The 20,541-nt window shown below is 39.1% G+C and overlaps 1 protein-coding gene across 1 annotated transcript in view; it reads right to left on the bottom strand.

Moving 5' to 3' along the window:
* Efemp1 (EGF containing fibulin-like extracellular matrix protein 1) overlaps positions 1-19,923 on the bottom strand; it is a gene marked incomplete at its 5' end in the record, with an annotated part of 58,351 nt that extends 38,428 nt beyond the window's left edge. The window contains 3 exon segments of the mRNA XM_005385769.2: positions 15,218-15,604; positions 15,761-15,809; positions 19,836-19,923. Coding sequence (XP_005385826.1) covers positions 15,218-15,604; positions 15,761-15,809; positions 19,836-19,916 — 517 coding nt within the window.
* Between the last annotated feature and the right edge of the window lie 618 nt (positions 19,924-20,541).

Below are 20,541 nucleotides of genomic sequence, written 5' to 3'. Positions count from 1 at the left end.
ACAAAGTACTCTGATGTCAGCCTAATCAGCACTCTCTTTCTTGCTCCCTCCCTCACTCTGATGAAAGCTGCCATTGTGGGAGATCTGTGAAGAGGGGTATGTGGCAAGAGATCACAGGTGAAAGAACTCATGAGGACCCAAGGCAGGAACTGACCACAGGTGAGTGAGCTAGGAAGCGGGTCCTTCCCAGTTAGATCTAGCTAAGTCACATCTTCATTCCTGACCCAGAGAAACTGAGATAGATAATACATGTTTCTTGTCTTAAGCTGCCAAGTTTTAGGGTAAATTGTTATGCAGCAACAGACAACTAGCACAAAGTATTTCTTTCTCTCTTTCTGTAGTCTTTCTTATGGTTCACATGTCGTGAATAACAATACAAAAGCCCAAGTAAGACATATTGTTTTCATTTTGAGGTTGGTTTGAGTCTAAGGATGAGAAAAATTGCAAAATGTGAATGAACATACTTATAGACTTTGTTGTTAAATAAATAAATTGTTCTTTGCTGAAAGGCATTCCTGTCTCACATAAAGTTGAAAAACCTTAACTCAAAAATCAAGAAAATAATAAAAGGTTGGTCACATTTATTGCTGGTACCTTTAGCTTTTAAAGGAACTTGAATTAATACATGCAAAAAAGTATATTTTCAAAATTAAAATAACTTCATTTTGAGCTGGGAGTGAAGTGGAGTCCTGGGCTATGGCATGAACCATAGTAATTACCCAAATCAGTGCTTCGGGAAAAGGCTGCAGCAGTCTACTTCTTAAAGCTTCAGTGACTCGGTCCAGACTGTCAGCAAACAACCAGCACTAGGTGCAAAATGTTTTGTCAATAAAGCTTCAGGTCATAAGAACTGTCTAGCTTTTGGTTTCTGAGTCATTAATACTTTTATAATCACCTGCATTCTTCTGAGGGCAGATTTCAACTTGTCTGGTATGTTTTCCTGACAGAAATATTATCCAAGAGGTAAAGATGAACTACTGTCAATAGAAGCAGCTTAAGCGCCAATCATATCTCGATCGAGAGTCACACTATTACCATATTCCCACAAGTCTTGATAAAGTATACTCCTCCTTTCCCTCCCTCACCTTTTAAAAATTATTGAGTAAGAACTGGGAAGGCCCAGTCAGTTTAACAGCTGAGAAAACTAAAGCCTGAGAGATGAACTGATTTAATCTGGTCAACAAGTCACACAGGGGAAGACTCAAATGGAAACCCTCATCTCTGGCTTAGTTTCACAGTTTTCTACCACTCTTGGCTTCCCAGGACTACTTTGTGGAATCCTTCTCAGCATTCAAGCATAAAAACATGCCACTACAGGAAAAATTCCATTAATTAGTAAGAAAGGAAAATATCTATGTATTAGACTGTAGCTATAGCGGTTATAATGTACATTAGAGAACACAAGTTTTAACAAAAGGGGAAAATAACTTTTGGAGAAATCAGTACACACAATCTGAATCTATCCAGAGTATACTACAGTTTGCTACTGCAGAAAATGGAGCATAAAGGATCATGAGACATATCAGCTTCTGGGTGGGACTCAGATTGCCAGCTACTGAAGCAGACACTCTGAATATGCACACCAACACAACTGAAGATCTAGCAAGAAGAATATAATATCTACTTTCAGCCCAGACACACCGAGTCAGAACCCTCATTTTATAGGGCCCATAGGGAATTCATTTGCTCATTAAAGTTTGAGAGCCACTGGCCTATCCCATTTGGCTTTATAGGAAGATTCTCAAAAATATATTAACCTGAATTCTGAGTTTAAAGAGTTCTAACCAATATAAAAACAGCAAAATTGATTTACTTAAGTGTCACCTTGTCTTTTTTTCTTCATCAGTCTTTCACAGAAAACAATACATATATGGAAAGTTGTAATTATAATGCTAATTTATGAGGTACTTCAATAGAACCCGCTTCTCATTAGTATAGACCTAAGATGGCTCACATTGTCTCTGTACCTATTTGCTTTGCGTTTATCTCCTTCCCATTTTTATGCCCTTTTTTGCCTCTATTCCTCTCACAGCTCCTTCTGTCTGCCAGGGTAAGAGAAGGCTCTTGGAAGAGCAGGCTGTGGCTCAGCTGTGTGCTCCAATTTATTCTTTTCTCCATAAATGCAGTCCTCGGCGATGTGGTGGTGGTAGGTGGTACTAGGGGGAGGCGGGGGGAAAGAGGCACTGCTACTTGAGTCATTCAGCAGAGGACATATGGAAGACCCCCGACTGGCTTCACCATTTCATCCTGATGATGTGATAAATATCTTTAATTCGATGAATGGGCAACAACACTTAAATCCCACATTCTCAATGACTGCATTTCCCCAGTTGTGATCTTAGTAGTTAAAAGGTCATTAGTTAGTTGTATGTGTCAGTTTGCCTGGGCTAAGGGTTAACCAGATAGCTGGAAAGATATTATTTCGGGGTGTTCCTGTGTGGGTGTCACAGTATTTGAATTGGCAGACTCAGTAAACAGATAGCCCTCACCAGTGTGGGTGAATGTAATCCAATCCACTGAGGCCCAGACAGAACAAAAAGACAGAGGAAGGGTGAATTTGCTCTTTCTTTTTGAGCTGTGACATTCACCTTATCCTGTTCTCAGGCATTGGAGCTTGCAGCTCTCAAGCCTTTGAACTGTGAGATTTGCACTGTAGCTCCCTACCTCCTACTCTTTTCTTGGCCCTCAGGCTCACTGAATTATACTACTGACCTCCCCGGTGCTCCAACTTGCTGATGGTATACGTAACTTCCTGGACCTCGTAGTCACATGAGACAATTCTCACAGTGTCTGTCCCACACCCTGGTTTCCTCATGGGAGAGGTTCATCTAACTTTGAAAAATTATTTCTTCTAAGGGACAGTGGTATTTTCTTTTATTCTGAGTAATAGTTTTGACGTAACAGTAAGGTGCCATTTATTAGAGCACTTAAAAAATTTAGGTTCTCTTCATTCTCTGCAAAAGCTTGTTCTGAATTTAAATCCATACTGATTATTCTAAGTCAAGATTTACAATAAGGAAGAGGCAGTCCCGTTTCTTGCAGTTAGTTTTATCCACTCCTCAGGACTTTTACCTGATTTTTGTAAGCCCTGGAGAAAATTCCAAACTTCATTCATCTTAAATCAGATAATAATAATCACTATAAACTGTACCCATTGTAGATCTGTGCCCAGAAACTGTAGTGTGCTAAGAACAATATACAACTAAAACTGCTTTGTAATAGACTTACTATACTTTGGGTAATATATATGTCTGCTTATTCCCGATTTTACTATTATTACCAAATTTTCCGATAATTCTTTAAAACCATTTATTAGAACTCTATTGCTATTCGTGTCAAGTTTTAAAATGGCAAGTAAATAATCCAGGCTCTTTTTCTGAGAGTGAATTTTTGATAGTCTATTTTGTGTATTAATTATGATAGAAAATTGTGCACTGAAAATTACTGCTCTAGTATGCTTATACAATTCTTTTTCTGCTTAAATTGAAAATTCAATGAGAAGATTTTTACAATGGTTTTTCTATTTAACAATTTTTATTTGAGTGATTTACTCACCAAATAATCTTTCCTGGGTTGTTTTTTTTGCTTTTTTCTCGGTACCAGGAGTTGAACTCATGACCTTGCCCTTGCCAGGCAGGTGCTGTGCCACTGAGTTAAATCTCCAGCCCCTCTTTCCTGGTTTTTCAGGACTATCATTAGCAGTTCAAATTGTACTACAATTTAATTTTCATCTTTCATTTAGTTTTTTTTAATCATTAGTTTCTCCCTCCTCTTTACCACCGAAGGAGGAAGGTCATTCAATTGAGGCTGAAAACAAAGCCTGCATCTTTAATAGCTCATGTAGAAGGGCTTTTTCCTCTGGTTTCCTCCCTGGATTAGGATTTGTACGATACACCAGGTCATGAACTGTTTTAACAAAAAGGGCCCATAGTTTTTTACTGTGAAGTTTAATTCATCATGAATGACTGGGATTTCTGCCTGGCTTGCTGAGTGGTTTGATTCCAAACTTCCTTCTGACTATATAATTTGCCCAAATCTTGAAAGAGCTTCGAGATTTAATGTCAGTCCCATATGTTATTATTTTCTAAGCTACTCTACAGTATTTTGCTAAACCATGAATTCTGCTGAAAATTCAATTATGTAGTATAAAATCTAAGGTGGGTGCTCGTTTTGGCAGCATCTATACAAAGATGCATCCGGATAGAGTCTAGGTAAATCCTTCAGAATGATCAGGAAAGAAATGACCATAATGCTGCAGAAGTGTAACATAACAGGGCCTCAGCAGTTTCATCTCATTTTGCTGATCTTTTCTATAAATTCTGTTTAACAAAATTCTTTGTTGAGCAGATAGTGTAGTAGTTGCCCAACGGGCTCTCCTTTTTTTGTAAGAGGTAAACATGCATTTAGAAAGCAGTTTCCAATATTAACTTAACAGGAATAAAGAAAGCAGAACTGCACTGTGAGTTATTTCAGAAGCATCATCAGCTTTCATTAGTTTACTTTTGGTACATGATACTTGCCTACTATAAGTAACAATGTGTATATGTTTTTGCATATATATGTGTACCACTATATACTTGAGAGTAAGTACGTGTATGTATACACATATGTGACTATAAATTAACTCTAGACAAGAAACAGACCATTCCGCCTACATAGGGAGGGAGGTGTCTAATGTATCTTTTATCAGTCTCCCTGGAAAGTTCTTTTCCCTTTTAGAGAAGGGATTTTCTGATATCACAAATTACTCAGGAAAGTGTCATTCTATACAACAGCATCTCTTTAGAAGTAGTAATTTGATTAGAAAAAAATGCATTGGTGAGCTTTCCCATGTTGAATGGTACCAGATACCCAAACTTCTCACATTGTTTAGGAGAATGATCACGGTAGAACTAATTCTCTAAGAAGCAGTTTCCCATCAACAATTCTAAAGATTCAACGTCAGCTCTGAAAAATACTTGCACTGTATTTTTGGTTGTGTGATTTTTTTGTTTGTTTGTTTGTTTGTTTGGGGTCTTTTATTTTTTTTTGGAGACAGTGTCTTGCTAAGTGTGATGCTGGCCTTGACTTACTGTGTGGCTCGGGTTGGCCTCAAACTTGTGACCCTCCTGCCTCATTCTCCCAGAAGGAGCACAGCTTGCACTGATCTTTGTAAAAGTATACTTTGTCTTCAAAAGCCAAAATAAAACAAAGCAAAAAAAGCTGAGTTTTTATGTTTTCAGTGAATTTAATAATTTAATGGTATATTCATAAATGTACAAAAGGTGTTCTTTGCTGCAAAATATTTCATAAGTGAAATCTAATCACTTTTGATAAAATTTCTTTCCTAATCCATGTTATTGACTGGGTCTCCAGGGAGGTCAGTAAGGAGGAGCCCTCAAGTTGTTTCCCATTTTGGACTGTATTCCAGGGCTCCACTCAAGGGAGTGGATTTTCTGCAGGATTAGATCTGCAGCACACACAGCTGTTGAGAATGCAAACTTGTTTTATCACAGTCCCCAGAGCCTTTTAAGATTCAACTAGATGCACAAAAGCAGTTCCAACCCCACCATGGCTCTCGCTTTAGGGGGGTAACATAAAGTTACATACACAGTTTTTATGGCAGTCTCTAGTTCCATTCCCTACTTCACTGCTATTTCATCGAAAGTCAAGTATAAGACAATTATCAATTCTCGAGGGTCCCTCAGTAAGGTAGGTTCTTTCTTTTGGGGCACCTGAGACTTGTAGCCTTCCTTCTCACCTCTGTAGTAATTCACTTCTTCCTACTTTGGGACCAGATCAGAATTGCTCTTTTAAGTCACCTCTCCTCAACAAAGTGACTTGCCTGGATTTTAGAAACAGATTTAAACAGATACTTTCTGGCCTCTAGTCCAAAGAAATATCCATGATAAGATGGATTGTTCCAATCTTTTCTTCTTTTCTCTTATATCAAAGACTTCATCGAAGGCCTTAAGTTTCATCAGAGTATCAGAGAGCTTATCCCAATATTTTCTAGCCTTATAGGAAGACAAATACTGTGCAATCTCACCTATATATGGAATCTAAAAAAGTTAAACTCATGGAAGAGTATGAGGGTGGGGATGAACGGGGAGATATTAAACAGTACATTTGAGTTAAAGTGGAAGAAGTTTTTCAGATCTGTTGCATACACTGATGATCTTAATAATTTCATAACTTAATAATAATTTCATATATATTTTTAAAATCTGAGAGTTTTTAACTGATTAACACCACAAAAAAGTATATGAGGTGATAAATATATTATCTTGATTTAATCATTCCATGATATGTCTATCAAAACTCACACTGAACAGTATATATACATAAATTACTATTTGCCAACTAAAAATAAAATTGAAAAAGCAAAAAGTGCTAGGCTTACTATCTTTACTCAAATATCATAAATATTAACATTTTCCTGACCGAAGCACATTTTCACTATTTACCATGAGCTAAGGAGGGATGCAGTTGACAAAGACTTGCATTGACGGTTGAATGGGTTGTAAAAATAAAAAAGAATTCCAGTGTTTGTAATTACTAGTTTTTCTCTAGCAATAGCACCAGCCTATTTAGTTATCAGTGTTTATTAAGGACCTGATTATTCAGGAGATAAAAAATAGGTTTTATGGACCCTTCTTTCAAGTAGCTTCAGACTTAAATGGAAACAGGTTATCTAAGCATCTTTCAATAATTACTTTTCGGCCACATGGAAAGTGTATCAGTTATATTTGGAAAATATATACACATGGTACTCAATGGCTTATTTTCAAGGATATTTTAACTTTGTCTATGTTCTATGATTAAAAACAATTGATTTTCGTAAACAAGCGAAAATATTTTTGAGTGCCTGTTTATTACTAGGTAAAGCAGAACATAGTTCTAGATGTTTAGTGAGGACATAGTTTTAGCAGGCATTAAGCCAGGGCGAGATGAAGTCACTGGTATTTTGTTAGGGAGAATCGCTGAGGCCGGAACCAGCTACAAACATGTGTCTCGTGTCACTTGTCTGTCCTGACTTGGTCTCCTGCCCATTTTACCCGTCAGCTTCTTATCTGTAGCACATTGTCCTTGGGACTCTCCTGGACCATCACGGATGGGAGGGACACTAACACAGTACTTCTCACCTGCTCTGCTTGGCTGTGGGATGGCCATTTCCTCTCACATTTCCATGCAAATTCCACATCAGTCCCCCCAGCTTCTCCTAAGTGCTCCATTCCAGAGAAGAAAAAGACTTTTATCTGGGAACGTATTTCTGGGGACATGTGTTCTTCAGATGCAGGTTTAATAAATTCTGGGGCTACCTATGTCATACACTTGTTTTACTTCTACACTTTGCAATTCCTCATGCACTTCTTGTGATGTTCTGTGTTATTTTACTAAACAGTTGCATGTTTTATTGTTGATATCATGGTTGATTATGACAAGTTCCCTAAGAACTATAACCATTGTCTCCTACTTTGACTCTATCAGAGTGTCTTCCATCTACTTTGACCTTTCTAACCATAAACTTGACTGTTTTGAACACTAACTGAAGAGTTAAATGCTGTTCAGTATTTCACCGAAATGTTGCTTACTGCAGTTGTACAACTATTTGACCGGTATTTGAAATTTTAGAATTCAATCAAGTACAAATCTTAAAATTTTTAGTTTCTTTACAACAACTTATATAGCATTAATTCACTTTCTTTTCTTCTTTTTAACCTGTAGTAATATGAAATTTATAGCAATAAACTATGTTGCTGCTAATATCTTGGCACTCAGCGTTCCTTTAATGTAATTTCTTCACTTCATTTTCATTAAACATTTATAAATAATTTAGGTTTAAATCACAAGCCTGCAAGTGTGTCTAAATTTCTGCAACCATGCTGTTTTCTTTTGCCAATGTTTGCATGCAGTTTTCTTGATCAGTTTTAGTTTTGAGTATACAATCTGCAGTTACCTCCTGGAAAAAGCAGCATGCTAATGAATTTCAGATGTGGTGTGAATAACTTATTGTACACTCATGTAAAATCAAACACATTTGGGACAAATTTTGTTTACTCTTTGATTTCAAAGAATAATATTGTGCCAGTAATTCAACAAGTGCAAAGGCAGTCCTTATGGAAGGAGAATTTGTTGATTTCAGAGAATATAGCTTGAGATATTCTGCCGGAGAAAGAAATAATAAGCCAGGACCAGTGCACATTCCTGAAGTTACCCAAGCTAACAGTTCTACTCTAATTTGTTGCTTTGTGCTTCTATGGAGAGAGGGAAATTCATTCCACAGATTAAGTGTTAACTAGTCTTAACAGGAGTCTTTTCATCTTTGAGAGGAAGTAAATCTTTGATCAAGTCTAAGTTGAACTGAAGATACTAATGTGAACACTCTTCAAATGTCTAATGACTTACAGAATCTACCTGGAATAAGACAGTCACCTGTGCATCTGATACTGGAAGGATGCTCTGCTGCTCTAGTAACGAAAAGATGCTTTAGGGCCAAAGTCAGTTATCTTCCTTCCACTATGTAGCACAACACAAACTAAACCTCCCATCAGCAGTGCTTTATATCATGTGTGTGTCATGAGCTTAAGGGGGACCCTTATGCATAATGTAAAAGTTTCATTTATTGATGACTTGAGGAGTTTTATCATTTCATCTTCACAGGTCTTATAGAGAGAGGAAAGGCTCTCCTGTCTTAACATGTCCCTTTTCCTCAAGACTACACACATCATTTCCTTGGTTTGGGGACACAGTCCTAACCAGGACTCAAGACCATCTATATTTAGGGATCAGAGTACTGGTGATGACATGAGAAACATAAGAGAAGGAAAACAATACATTGTTCTACTCCACAGAAGAATGTATTTTTATGCTTTCTTATTAATACTCGTATCTCACGTGCTGTGACCTTGCCTTCTGATTCATATAGCTGGACGCAGCTTCCTGAAAGTACGATTAAATTAGGGCACTCATTCTCAGACTTGAGCAGGCATTAGAATTATGGGATAGTTAGAGCGCAATTGTTGGGCCCCACCCTCAGTTTTTCACTCAGTAGGTCTTGGGTGGAACCTAAGGATCTGGATTCCTGGTAAGTTACTAGACGATGTTGATGCTCCTGGCCTAGGACCACACTTTGGGATCCACTGAATTGGGGAGTTTTATACAGTCTTTGGCAACAGAAGAGTGATCATATTGATCTCTTCTGTCCTTCTACCATAAACTGCCATTCAAATTTTATAAAATATATTTTTTAAGCATAGGGAATTGAATACAGGGGCTCAGCCATGACAGGCAAACACTATCACTGAACCACATCTCCAGCTTTGTTTTATCTTTATTTTATTCTTTTTTTTTTTCCGGTACCGGGAATCAAACTCATGACCTTGCGCTTGCCAGGCAGGCACTGTGCCACTGAGCTAAACCCCCAGCCGCCATCTCCAGCTTTGTTTTGAGGGAATTTTCAGGATATTTTTATGGCTGTGTATGAATCAGATTACATACACATATTCTTCACAAATGCTCATTAAAATGTCTTAAACTGACTAGAAAGTCAATGAATACAATATTTTGAAAAGCAAATTATGAAACAATGCTAGATTTCCCAGGATAAAATCAATTACTTCTACCTTACTATGCATAAGCTTGTTTAAAAAATAATTAAATTTTTCCTATCAGCTCAATTCATATCTGTTTATATAGCATTAGAGAATTTTCAGGTTCCTCAAGGCTATCAACATCTAAAGACCCTGAAGAACTATAACGTGGCTAAATGCCCATTTTACTTTTTGCTTTAAGTATTTTTAGGTTAATATAGTTTAGTCAATTATAGTCTTTTGCAAAATACCTATTTAATTAGATCAAAGCTTTTCACTGGGCTGTGTAATTATATGCAAGAAAAATTAGGCATTTCCTCACAAAAGTAACCCAACCAGCCAGAGACCCTACTACCATCAGTCAGATTAACAAAAGGACAGTGTTTGAAAGCGGTTCAGTAATGACAAGGCCAGGTACGCTGAGCCACCTGATCACAGTGTAATTTATAAGTCTTCTTTTGGATATGAGATCACTTAAGTTGAAAATGAAAGAAGTCAAAGAAAGCTGTCGCTTCCCCCAGGAAGTGAACACGTTAGTTCAAGTTTGTCTTTTTTAAAGCAGATGTATAGATACCTTTTACCTCTCCAAAATAGTATTTTAGTCATTCTTCTGTTTATAAAGAAATATGCAGGAGATAATAGGTGATCCCCAAGAGTATGGAGTTTTTTTTTTTTTTTAAAGCCTGAATATAATTTGTTGTTGCTTTATACTTCATAAGAGGCCAAAAAATTTTTTTGTTATTGCCCCTGTATTACAGGTAATAATGATAAAAATAAAATAAAATCATGGAAAATACAGTTTAAAGTTGAAAATATAAAAACTTTAGTAAACTGAAAAACTGAAGCATGATACTTAATTTAGCCATGTGGAAATGTAAAAAGATCAGCTAATTATGGTATGGCACAGATCTAAGTACTGTGTAAGTTTCAGTGTCTGGATAATCTACCTATATAAACTCTAAAACAGTGATGGTGAACCTTTTAGAGCTTTTAATGATAACAAATGGCCCACTGCAGCACGTGTGCCACGGGTTCACCCCCACTGGTCTGAAACAATGTAAAGACATTTTCATAGGCAAACAGGCAAGAGGGATCACAAAAAGTGCAAAGGAAGGCTCTTCAGTACTTAACAATGGATGAAGGTTGATTTTGGCTTTTGAAAGTTTAAACTAAATTATAATCTCATTGGACAAACAATGCCTTAAATAGAACTAACAGCTCTAATGTTACGACTTTCTTACAGTTGACTGTGAGGTGCATGGAATTTGATTACAGAGGTATGTTAGGGTGATCAACCTTCCTATATGCATTGGTCTGCACCAATTCTAGCAACATGAGACTTGCGGTTTTAAAACCAGTATGAGTTGGAAACCCTGGGGTCTGTTTTCCCATGTATCAGTGACACCTTAAATCAAACCAGCCAGATAGTGAGCTTTGGACGTGGCTCTATATTCACCTTCATTGGACATTTGTACTGAGTTCACTTCTTGATGGCATAGTTCCTTTTTTTTTTTTTTAAAGCAAGTTAGTAGTCACACCTGTAATCTTGACTGAGTTTAGTAATTACCAGCAATACAAAATGTGTTATGTTTAATTTTCTGAAAGTTCAAATAAGCAAACAGACACCTTCAAGTTAGGTAAGTAATGTATTCTCTTTTTTTCCCAAATTCCTGAATTCCCACATTCGTTTTTCTCTAGAAAAACGGGACTCTACTGTTATGCTTTGTGTCTGGATGTCCCCTCAAAGCCTCCTGTAGTCATGGGGCGGGCTTCTAGAGTTTATGATTGGTCCATGGTCCAATGTTGGGATTATGGGTGTGAGTGCCATACCTGCTCTGGGGTGGGTAGTTTGCATACAATGTAAGGGATACAATGCTTGCCACTCCTCCCCTTGTGCTCTTGTTGATTTGCTATCTTCCACCACCATGAACTGTTGCCCTGTGCCATGTGCCACTCTGCCTTGGAGCCAGCGAAGTATGGGCTGAAACTTCCACAAACTGTGAGCTAAATAAACCTTTCCTTCCTTAATTTTGGGTGTCAGGTATTATGTCTCAGCAAGGAGAGAAAAGTAACCAAGACACCAACAAAGTTACCCTTGATTTTAAAAAATCCTTTCTCAACTTGAACTAGTGATTTCTAACTCCATTTCCTTAAGAGAATTCTACAGACTGTAAGTAACAACAAAGAAAACTAAAGGTGAGCCATCAATGGATTTTAATCTGTCATTTGGTCATCCAACTTCCTTTAGGCATAGATAAGTACCTGTCATCTTTGAGGTGGATGATATCTCATGGAAATAATCACTTTCTAAAAGTATATATGACTCCAGATTCCTAACACTGAAAGGATATTCAAGTAATTTTATACCTGCCAAGGAACAACACCAGTCATGAGGAACACTCAGTACGACTGGCTCCCCTACGATCACCTTCATCAGGGAAAAAAATGACCTGAAAAAGAAATGGCTGACTATGACTTGATCTTTGGATATTACGCTGTATTTCAAAACCCTTGTTTTTGCACAAAACTGAAAACCCTGGAAAAGCATATGCAAAGGAGTAAAATCATCATGTTTTCATTAAACTGTTCAGAAATAGGCAGCTGGTTAAAAGATATTTATGAAATACTGTACATTAAAATACCTCATGATATTATTTAGATTAGTAGAAGCTGCATGCAATTGGCATCATACATTCAAAGGCACAGTTGATTTTAAGATTGAAACAGTACAGATCTCAACCCTTACCAAAAAAATGCTCTCAGTTTTAGGTTATGTAATGATAAACTGTATCTGTTGAAAAATATTATGTGGAAAAAGAAATAATTTCTGTACAAATATGACTCATGTAGGTATTCATTTATTTGAATCCAGCTGACTACAGTAAGTGAGTTTGGCTTACTGGGCATAAGTATGCAACATTTAAAAGTGGAGATCTTTATTAAAACAGGAGGCTCCTCAAACTGCAAGATGATGTCAAGAATACAGATCCTTAGAGCACACTATTGTTTTAAGCGGAGGTCCCCAAACTTTCACATTGGTTATAAAACATTATTTTGTGCTGCTGGCCTGGAATGAGAATGTCATACATCTGCAGGCAGTTAGGAGAAGCTGGACTGCATGTTTGATTAGCTCAACAATAAACGGGCACAAGAGTGACTCGACTTATGCTAGTCAGATTCCCAAGACAGATTATCCTGTCATTATCATGTGAAATAACCCCACTTTATCAACAATTGAGTAAATCCACATTTATGGGCACTTTGAAAAATTGTGTGGTGGGAAGAAATCCAACCTAAGTCTTCAGTCACCCAAAAAAGCTTTAACCCTGCTGCCAGTAGTGCAGACCCCAAGCCCACGGTTTGAAGTTGGCTGAATTATACAGAACAGTTTGGGTTGGAAATACTCCATGTGCACACAATAAACAAGTAAATGTTTACAGCTTCCATAAATAAGGTATTAATAGTTGTACTTTATAATTTTAAAAAATTCCTGAGAATTGTTTTAATATGTGAAAAGAAACTTTGTAGAGTAGCATAAATATTTTCAAGAACAGTTAAATAGGATTTCATTTTCATTATTCATAGTATAGTTGGTACTGTAACCAATGTAGGTTATAAACCTGAAATGTACTTTAGTATAGAACTCCTTCATCCAATTCTAGATTTTGCTGTTTAATTTGACAGTAAGAATCAGTGATGGATAAATCTGGGAAACGGCCTATTCATTTACCCTTCCAAGTATCATTAAAATATATAATAACTGAAAGGTTAAAAACAACTCAGAATGTAAAATTATTACTTAAAAAATTTCAGCAAAATTTTCAGATTTCAGAATAAACCACCAAACTTTCTAATCTAATTATATATTTAAGTAACAATAAAAAGTTGGTACATCTTAAATAAACTCAAGGTATTTTTATCCGTATTCATCCGTATATATGTGACATAATACATATATTATGTCAGTTTATCTCTTTGCCATAACCCTTAAATTAGATATCAGAATATCAAGTAGATGCTGAGGCATTCATCATCAATACTGGAATTCTGACTCATGTCAGTAACACAAAACAGATGCTCATATGATGCTTCCTCTGAAAAGTGACATCATCACGGCATGGATTAGCTCTTGATGTGGGGTTAACTTAAAATTTGCACACAAAATATGAAGTAGTAAACATTATGTAGTGCAAACATATACAAAAAAAATAAAAATGAAGGGGATCAAGAGATGGGTGGAGGCAGGATGAATGAAGGGAAGGAGATGACAAAAGGAATTAAGATGTGGTGCATACATGCACCAACTTCCCACAAGGAATATGAACGTTATGTACTACACACATGGACTAATAAACTCAAATGAGAAAGAATGAAAATGAAAGAAAAGAAATAAAATCAAGACATGACCTCACTTCTCAGCCATTTAAAATGTAGGGTCTCTTATACAGAAGGCAAAGCACTGGGAATACAGGGTGCAGGGGCAGTGCCCGAAGGCACAAAAAGATGTACTGTACCTGATACAACAGGTGATGATCCCAGCTGTGTGTGTTTTGGGGCAAGGGGCACTCTCTTCCTCACTTACAATCAGGCCAATGTATGTGCCATGCCCTTACACAGCTGTGATTACAGTTGTGATAAGAGCCCATCATATGGGGTCTGCCCAGCCAGCCCTTGGCAGTGTGAAAGGAGTGTGGGAGTTCTTGTGGCCTCACCTCAGTAATACAATCTCCACACAGGCGGCTATGAAAGGGTTTGCTAAAAAGGAAAAGGGAAACAAAATCCCTTTGCACAGTCCAGTTAGCTAATATCCTACATGTCTTCAAAGCCTGAGATTCTTATCACTTTGCTAGCATGAGTCTACAGCTGTTTCTAGAATACACAGTGATATGTACTCTTTGTGAAAATAAACAGAAAAGCCCAGGCAGATGGTGCCATGATGCAAGTGATATAAGCAAAGTGTCCTCAAATGAAAGCCTTAAAAGAGATATCAATGTGAACAGTGGAGAGTCTCTCCAGGGTAATGAGGAGCAGGAGCCCTATTTTTTAAAATTCCTGCATGAGGAAAACAAGCCAGTGGCAAGTTCAATGACAAGAAAGCTGGAGAAATCAAAAGACAGGGAGCAGTTCAACAGCACCATTTCAAATTTCAAACGAGCAACCTGACTGTTATTTCTGACAGCTGTGACTCTGGCGCCCTCCCGCCTGGGTTGGAAAGCCAGCTCGGCACTTTCCACCTGTGTGACCTCTGGTTCTCAAATCTGGCTGCATGCTGGAACCATGCGGAGACCTTTAAAAACACTGGAGCCTAGAATCCACCCCTGGGACAGTTATTTAATTGTTCTAGGGTGTGGCTTGACCACTGAAGTTTTAAATGTTCCTAAGTGACTATAAATGGAGACAGCTAAGCTTGAGAAACACTGATGAATTTTCCAAGCCACAGTTTCCTCATGTATAAAATGACAGGGACAGCAACTGCCTCTTAAGGTTACTGCAATGACTAAATACGCTAATTCAGACAAAGCACTTAGCACCAAGTTCCACACAAGGGAGCCGTTGATAAATGTGAGCAATTATTATATCATTATCATCACTAGGAGAGGCACCTGTGTGAGAACCAGCTTGTTAGAGTAATCAGTCATACTCACCTTGACACAAGTTATGCTCGCTCTGCTCATAGCCTGCTGGACACTGGATCCGGGGGGAAGGGTTGGAGGGAATGCGCTGAGGGTCAGCTGGGTTCCGCCGCATGACAAAGTTATTTCGGCCAGTCTGCACTTCAGGGCCTACGACTGCAGCAGCACTGGCCACAAAACCACCCCCAGGCACCACTCCGCTGGCTGCCATGCTACTGGCAGAAACACCCCCAGTGGTTGCACCTGAGGATGCTTCAGCTGCTGGTGTTTCTTGCTGAGGTTGTTCATTATTGACAATAATTTGGGCTGTTTTAGGAAGGCAGAGGTATCCTCCATAGTGGTTGACACATTTCATTCCACCTTTGCAAGCATCTGGGACAATGTCACATTCATCAATATCTGTGGTCAGTAATAAAATTAGTCAGCAATCTTCTTAGAGGGAAAATAGGACAGATAAATACAAGCACACACCTTTAGGCATCATGTAAATAAGAAGAACAACACAAGAGATGGGAACAGAAACCTTTGTTCATGGGAAGACTGGAGCTGGCTCACCTTTGCATTGCTGACGTATAGGGTCCCACTCATATCCATCAGTGCATTGCTGCAAAGAAAACACCAAAGATGGAGCCAGGGGAAAATTAATTGTTTAAGAAGTCACTCTAAAAGCTTTGTTCTTATGGCGCTAATCCTCATGCTGGAGTCCTAGATTCACGATGAGATGCGTAGTTTAACGTTCTTTGGCTTTTCTCATTTTTAAGACAATTCTGTGCATTGGGCAGCTGCAAGAGTCCTTTCTCAATCGTCAGCTTCTCAAACTCCTAACTGCTGGGTTAGTTATACTGGCCCATGACCACCATTTTGTAATTATGTTCTCTCTCTCTTCAGACTAACCTTCTCCAACCTCTCAGAGTGCCCCTTTTTATTTGTCCTTTTGGTTTTCCACATTGTAAATTCTACCATAAAAGACAAAAAATTCAATCAATTTTTTTTTCTAGCATTGAACTCTTCTCTAAGTCCTCTTGAGCATCCAAGCACTTGGCTTTGCTGACTTGTTCTTTGCTAACTCTCATACCCTCTCTGCCTCCTATCTTTGGTTCCCCTGGGCCTTGTCTGGTTCACTCACTGAACAAATCATCTATCAAGCACCTCCTCGCCTCAGTCACTGTTCCAGGCCATGAGGATACAAAGATGATGAAGAATGGACCCTACCCTCTAGCAGCTCATGAGCTAGAAGATAACTGGGAAGATGTCAGTGGTGTGACAGAAATGTGTGTATGGAAGGGTGAGAAACTCTTCTGGAGCTGTGTGGCGGTGTGACAGGGAGGAAGGGAAGGCTGAACAGGGGAGGTGCAAATTAATGGCCTTACACAATCAGCAGGAGTTTTCCCAGGGAGGTGAGGGAGTTCTAGGAAGGTAGGGCCAGAAGAGCAAGGGCACAGAACTGTGGAAGAGGACAAGAGCTAGTAGTAGTTCTGGGAGGGAGACGGGTGAGAGAAGTGGCCAAGGCCAAATCCAGGACAGGGAGGAACTAGATTCTCCTCTGAAGGTGAGTGATTCTCAAGATTTAGCACATGCATAGGATCACCCAGGGTGTTTGTTAAAATGTAGACCCTTAGGCTCACCCTGAGGCTCCGATTCTGTAGGACTGGGTAGGAGGCCTGGAGTCTGAATTCCTCATGTGTCTCCCAGGTGATTTCTTTTTTTTTTTCCTTTTTGGTACTGGAAATCGAACTCAGGGCCTTGCGGTTGTCAGGCAAGCACTGTGCCACTGAGCTGTGTCCCCAGTGCAGGTGATTTCTATATAAGTCATCTGTGGGTATATCTTGAGAAATGTTGCTATATGTGATATCAGGCCCCTGAAGAAGTTTGAAGCTTGGGAATAATTTTGATTAGATGTTTGTTTGAGAAAATCAGTGAGGAAATTGCCTCAGGAAGGACTGTACAACAGTGGAGTCAACAGGCAAACTGGCTTATGTTGTTTTAATAAGCTGAGAATTGATTATGCAAACAAGTGTCTGTCAAGTGACTAGCTAAATGAAGGCAGAGAGATCAATTTAGGTATTTTACTGATATCTAAAATTTAACAGACTGAAATAAAGTCAGTGTGATCTCCCAGGCTAATTCTTTTTTTCTTTATTTTAGTTTCTCTGACACCATGTGAGGCCCTACCACCTTCCTCAGAACACAGGAACATTAGCTCTGACTTCTCCAATTACTGTCCTTCAAGCTCAGCCTACTTGCGTTCACGTTTACATCGATTCCATGGCTGTGAGCCGTCCTAGCTTCCCGTGGCAGCCAGGCTCTGATTCTTCACCTTTCACACACATCACGCATTTTGTTCTTTCTTGCCTGCTGAAGTTGTTCCTCCACCTGTGAGCTCAGTCGCCCACAGACCTCTGTCTGTCCCTAAGACCTTCTTCAGGTTCTTTCCACCTCCCAGCTCCTTCTCAACCCCTGGCTTGTCTTGGTTGTTTCACCTTGGTCTTAATGTCACTCTTTCTGACTCAGGTGCCTCTTTGATGTTTTTAGATCAACTTGAGGTCATAATCTCCCTCAAGAACCGGTACAGAGTTCTCTGATATGTCAGCACCAACATTAATTACCTCTTTGCTTTCCCACATCTTTAGCAATTTGTATAATCTGGATAATAGTATTATTTGTACTTGCTTAGGAACTTAACAGTTTTCAACAGTGTCTTCCCAGTGTAAATTTCCAGAGGCGGAAAGCTGAACCTTTTGAGTAAACAAAGTCTTTTGATAGTGATGAGAGCTGTTTATACAGATACCTGTGAAGCGGCTGGATGAACCCTATCTTTAATATGGAATGAAAATATGAGGCTGCCTTGAGGATATGAGTCCATCCTTCTGGAAAGTATTTTCAAAATTAGGCAAAAGTGGCAGTTCACTTGAATAATTTGTATTATAAATAGGGAAGACGTACAGCCTTTTAAAGGTATTTAGTTCCAATGCATTTAATATGGGTCTACTATTACGTAAGTCTAGACTGAATTTAGCTTTCCCATCTGCTGGCTCTGGACTCTAAAGCAAGGTGGACGAGCTCTGATCTTCAGTTCCATCAGCAGCAGAAGGTGGTGCCACTTACCTCACACCTTGCTATGAGGATGGAGGGACAAGGTGTCTTCACAGTGGAGTGCTCACAACCCCAACAGCCACCTTGTTCTTTATGCATGAATTATTAGGCTTACACAGTTCAACAAAGAACAAACCTGATCTTAGTACAAAACTGGTATCATACATTCAAAAAAATCTGTTACAATATTAGTGAACCCGAGTTAGTAGTTTTAAAACTTTAGTGCTCAATTCACAGGCTCTTTCTCTGCTAAAATGAGTAAGACTTAGGTAGTTAGCAGAAGGAAGAGGGCATAAGACAAGCAATTGTAAAAGCAATAAAACCTTTTACTAGATGATTATAGAAGCAAATAGTGTATTTAATTTTGGCTTCCTGAGAAGGTGGTAAGTTTGGCCTGAATGACAAAACATCTTCATTTGAAGATAAACAGCACAAGCATTCATTTTCTTGCTTCATTTAACTTCAGCAGAGGGTGCAACTGCATTTAACATTAAGCTCACAAAATATTTACAGTAAACGTATTTATAGTTGGCCTGAATAAAAGAAAGGAATATTTACCAGATGATAGTAACATTCAAGGGATAACACGGTATCAAAACGTGAGATAATGTTTAGTATCAGTAATTGACATTAGCTCTCTTTCAAGCATTTTATTTTCAAAAAATCTCACATTCTTTTAAGATCATTTAATTTTTAAAAATCGGGAACAAGTAGAAAAAAAAAAGGTTCACACATTTTGATCCATGCCCAGTGTCGTTCATCTCACAGCACTGACTACAAACCGGAACACATCAGCCAGAGGTTCGGACTCACCGCAGTGAGGTAAGCACTGCCCTGCTCTGTTCTCACCACATGCAGTTTTTCGGAGTGGGAGAGCTCTGGTGATATAGTAAATATGTTATAAATACTGGCTATCCTCACGCAGTTAACTAATTAATCAAGCCGTTGGAAATATCAGAGATGCTAGTAAAAGATGCAAACACTGCATTTTGAATCCACTTTAGCAAATAATACATCCTAGTAACTCATAAACTGTATGTGAAGGGAACTTATATGAGTTGTGCTAGAAGTGAATATATAATCTTTTAGATTCGATAAAGGTAGCTTCCATGAGAACATAAGTTACATGCACAAATGGGGTGCTGGGCTTATACGAAGTTTAACAATCTTATTTAAGGGTTAGTCTGAATGTATTTATTTCATCTGCATGTACTTCTGTAGGAAGTCCAGCCTCCTAATTCCTAACGCCCACAAACGTACTGAATGTATTAGAAATATACCGCTAACTTTTAGTTCTACAGGCGTGCCTCTTCGGCCTTGCACAAATCATTGCATTTGGGTCCCTACCATTCAGTGATCCCAATGAACGTTTGTAAGGAGCAGGGCAATTAACAATGAATCTTAAACGTGAGCCACACTAAAACTTGTTCACTGCCCTTGGCAGAGTACAACCTGTCCCCACTGGGGAGCTGGGGAGTCTTCCTGTGCCACAGCGTCCCTCCTGACCGCACTTGTCTCAAGTTCCACCCTCCCTTACCGTGTACGTGATGGTTTCTTCGGTGTCCTGGGACTTGACCAGCGCCAGAGTCAGCATAGTTAAGAAAAGGCTTTTCCACATCGTGAATCTCAAAGAAAACACAGGGCAAATAGATGTTTAGTATCTGCTGAAGGGAAATAACAACGTCAGCAGGGAAGTGACAGGCAAGAAAGAGAGGGAGACCAGGGCATTTGGACCCCCGATTTCGGCTCTCTTCTCTCCCCGCCCCACCTCACCCTCGCCACGCCTACCAGGAGGCAGGGAAGGCGAGAAAGGACCGCAGAACTGCATTTCACTTTATTTCATCCACATCAATGCGAAGGACACTCACCGTGCACGGTATACCGCACCTAACGCAACCGGCTCCGGAAAGGGGGCGTCAAGGGAGAAAGAGTGGAAACAATCTCAAAGGCAACGGTGCGTTTGTGTTTTGAAAGTATAAGTGAGGCAGCAAATTTCTGTTCCCTGGAGCACTAAGAATTTCCCTATATGCTCACCTTGCACAGCTCAGCAAAAGTACCTGCGAGCCAGCAGCAATGGTACGACCTCAAACTTTTTAAAAACGTACACAAAGCGGAGAGCACACGCCTTCCAGCTGCGGCGGCGCTCTCGTTTCCCACAGCCCTGCACACGTCTCGCGTCCTCCCGCAGGACTCCGGCGCGTGCCTGGCGTCCTCGGCGCGCAGCTCGGCGGCGGCGCCCGGTC

Source organism: Chinchilla lanigera, unplaced genomic scaffold (genome assembly GCF_000276665.1).
Source record: "Chinchilla lanigera isolate Chin_1 unplaced genomic scaffold, ChiLan1.0 scaffold00023, whole genome shotgun sequence".
NCBI lineage: Eukaryota > Metazoa > Chordata > Mammalia > Rodentia > Chinchillidae > Chinchilla > Chinchilla lanigera.
The sequence above is the reverse complement of the archived record's forward strand: the minus strand, read 5'-3'. Positions and strand labels throughout refer to the sequence as shown.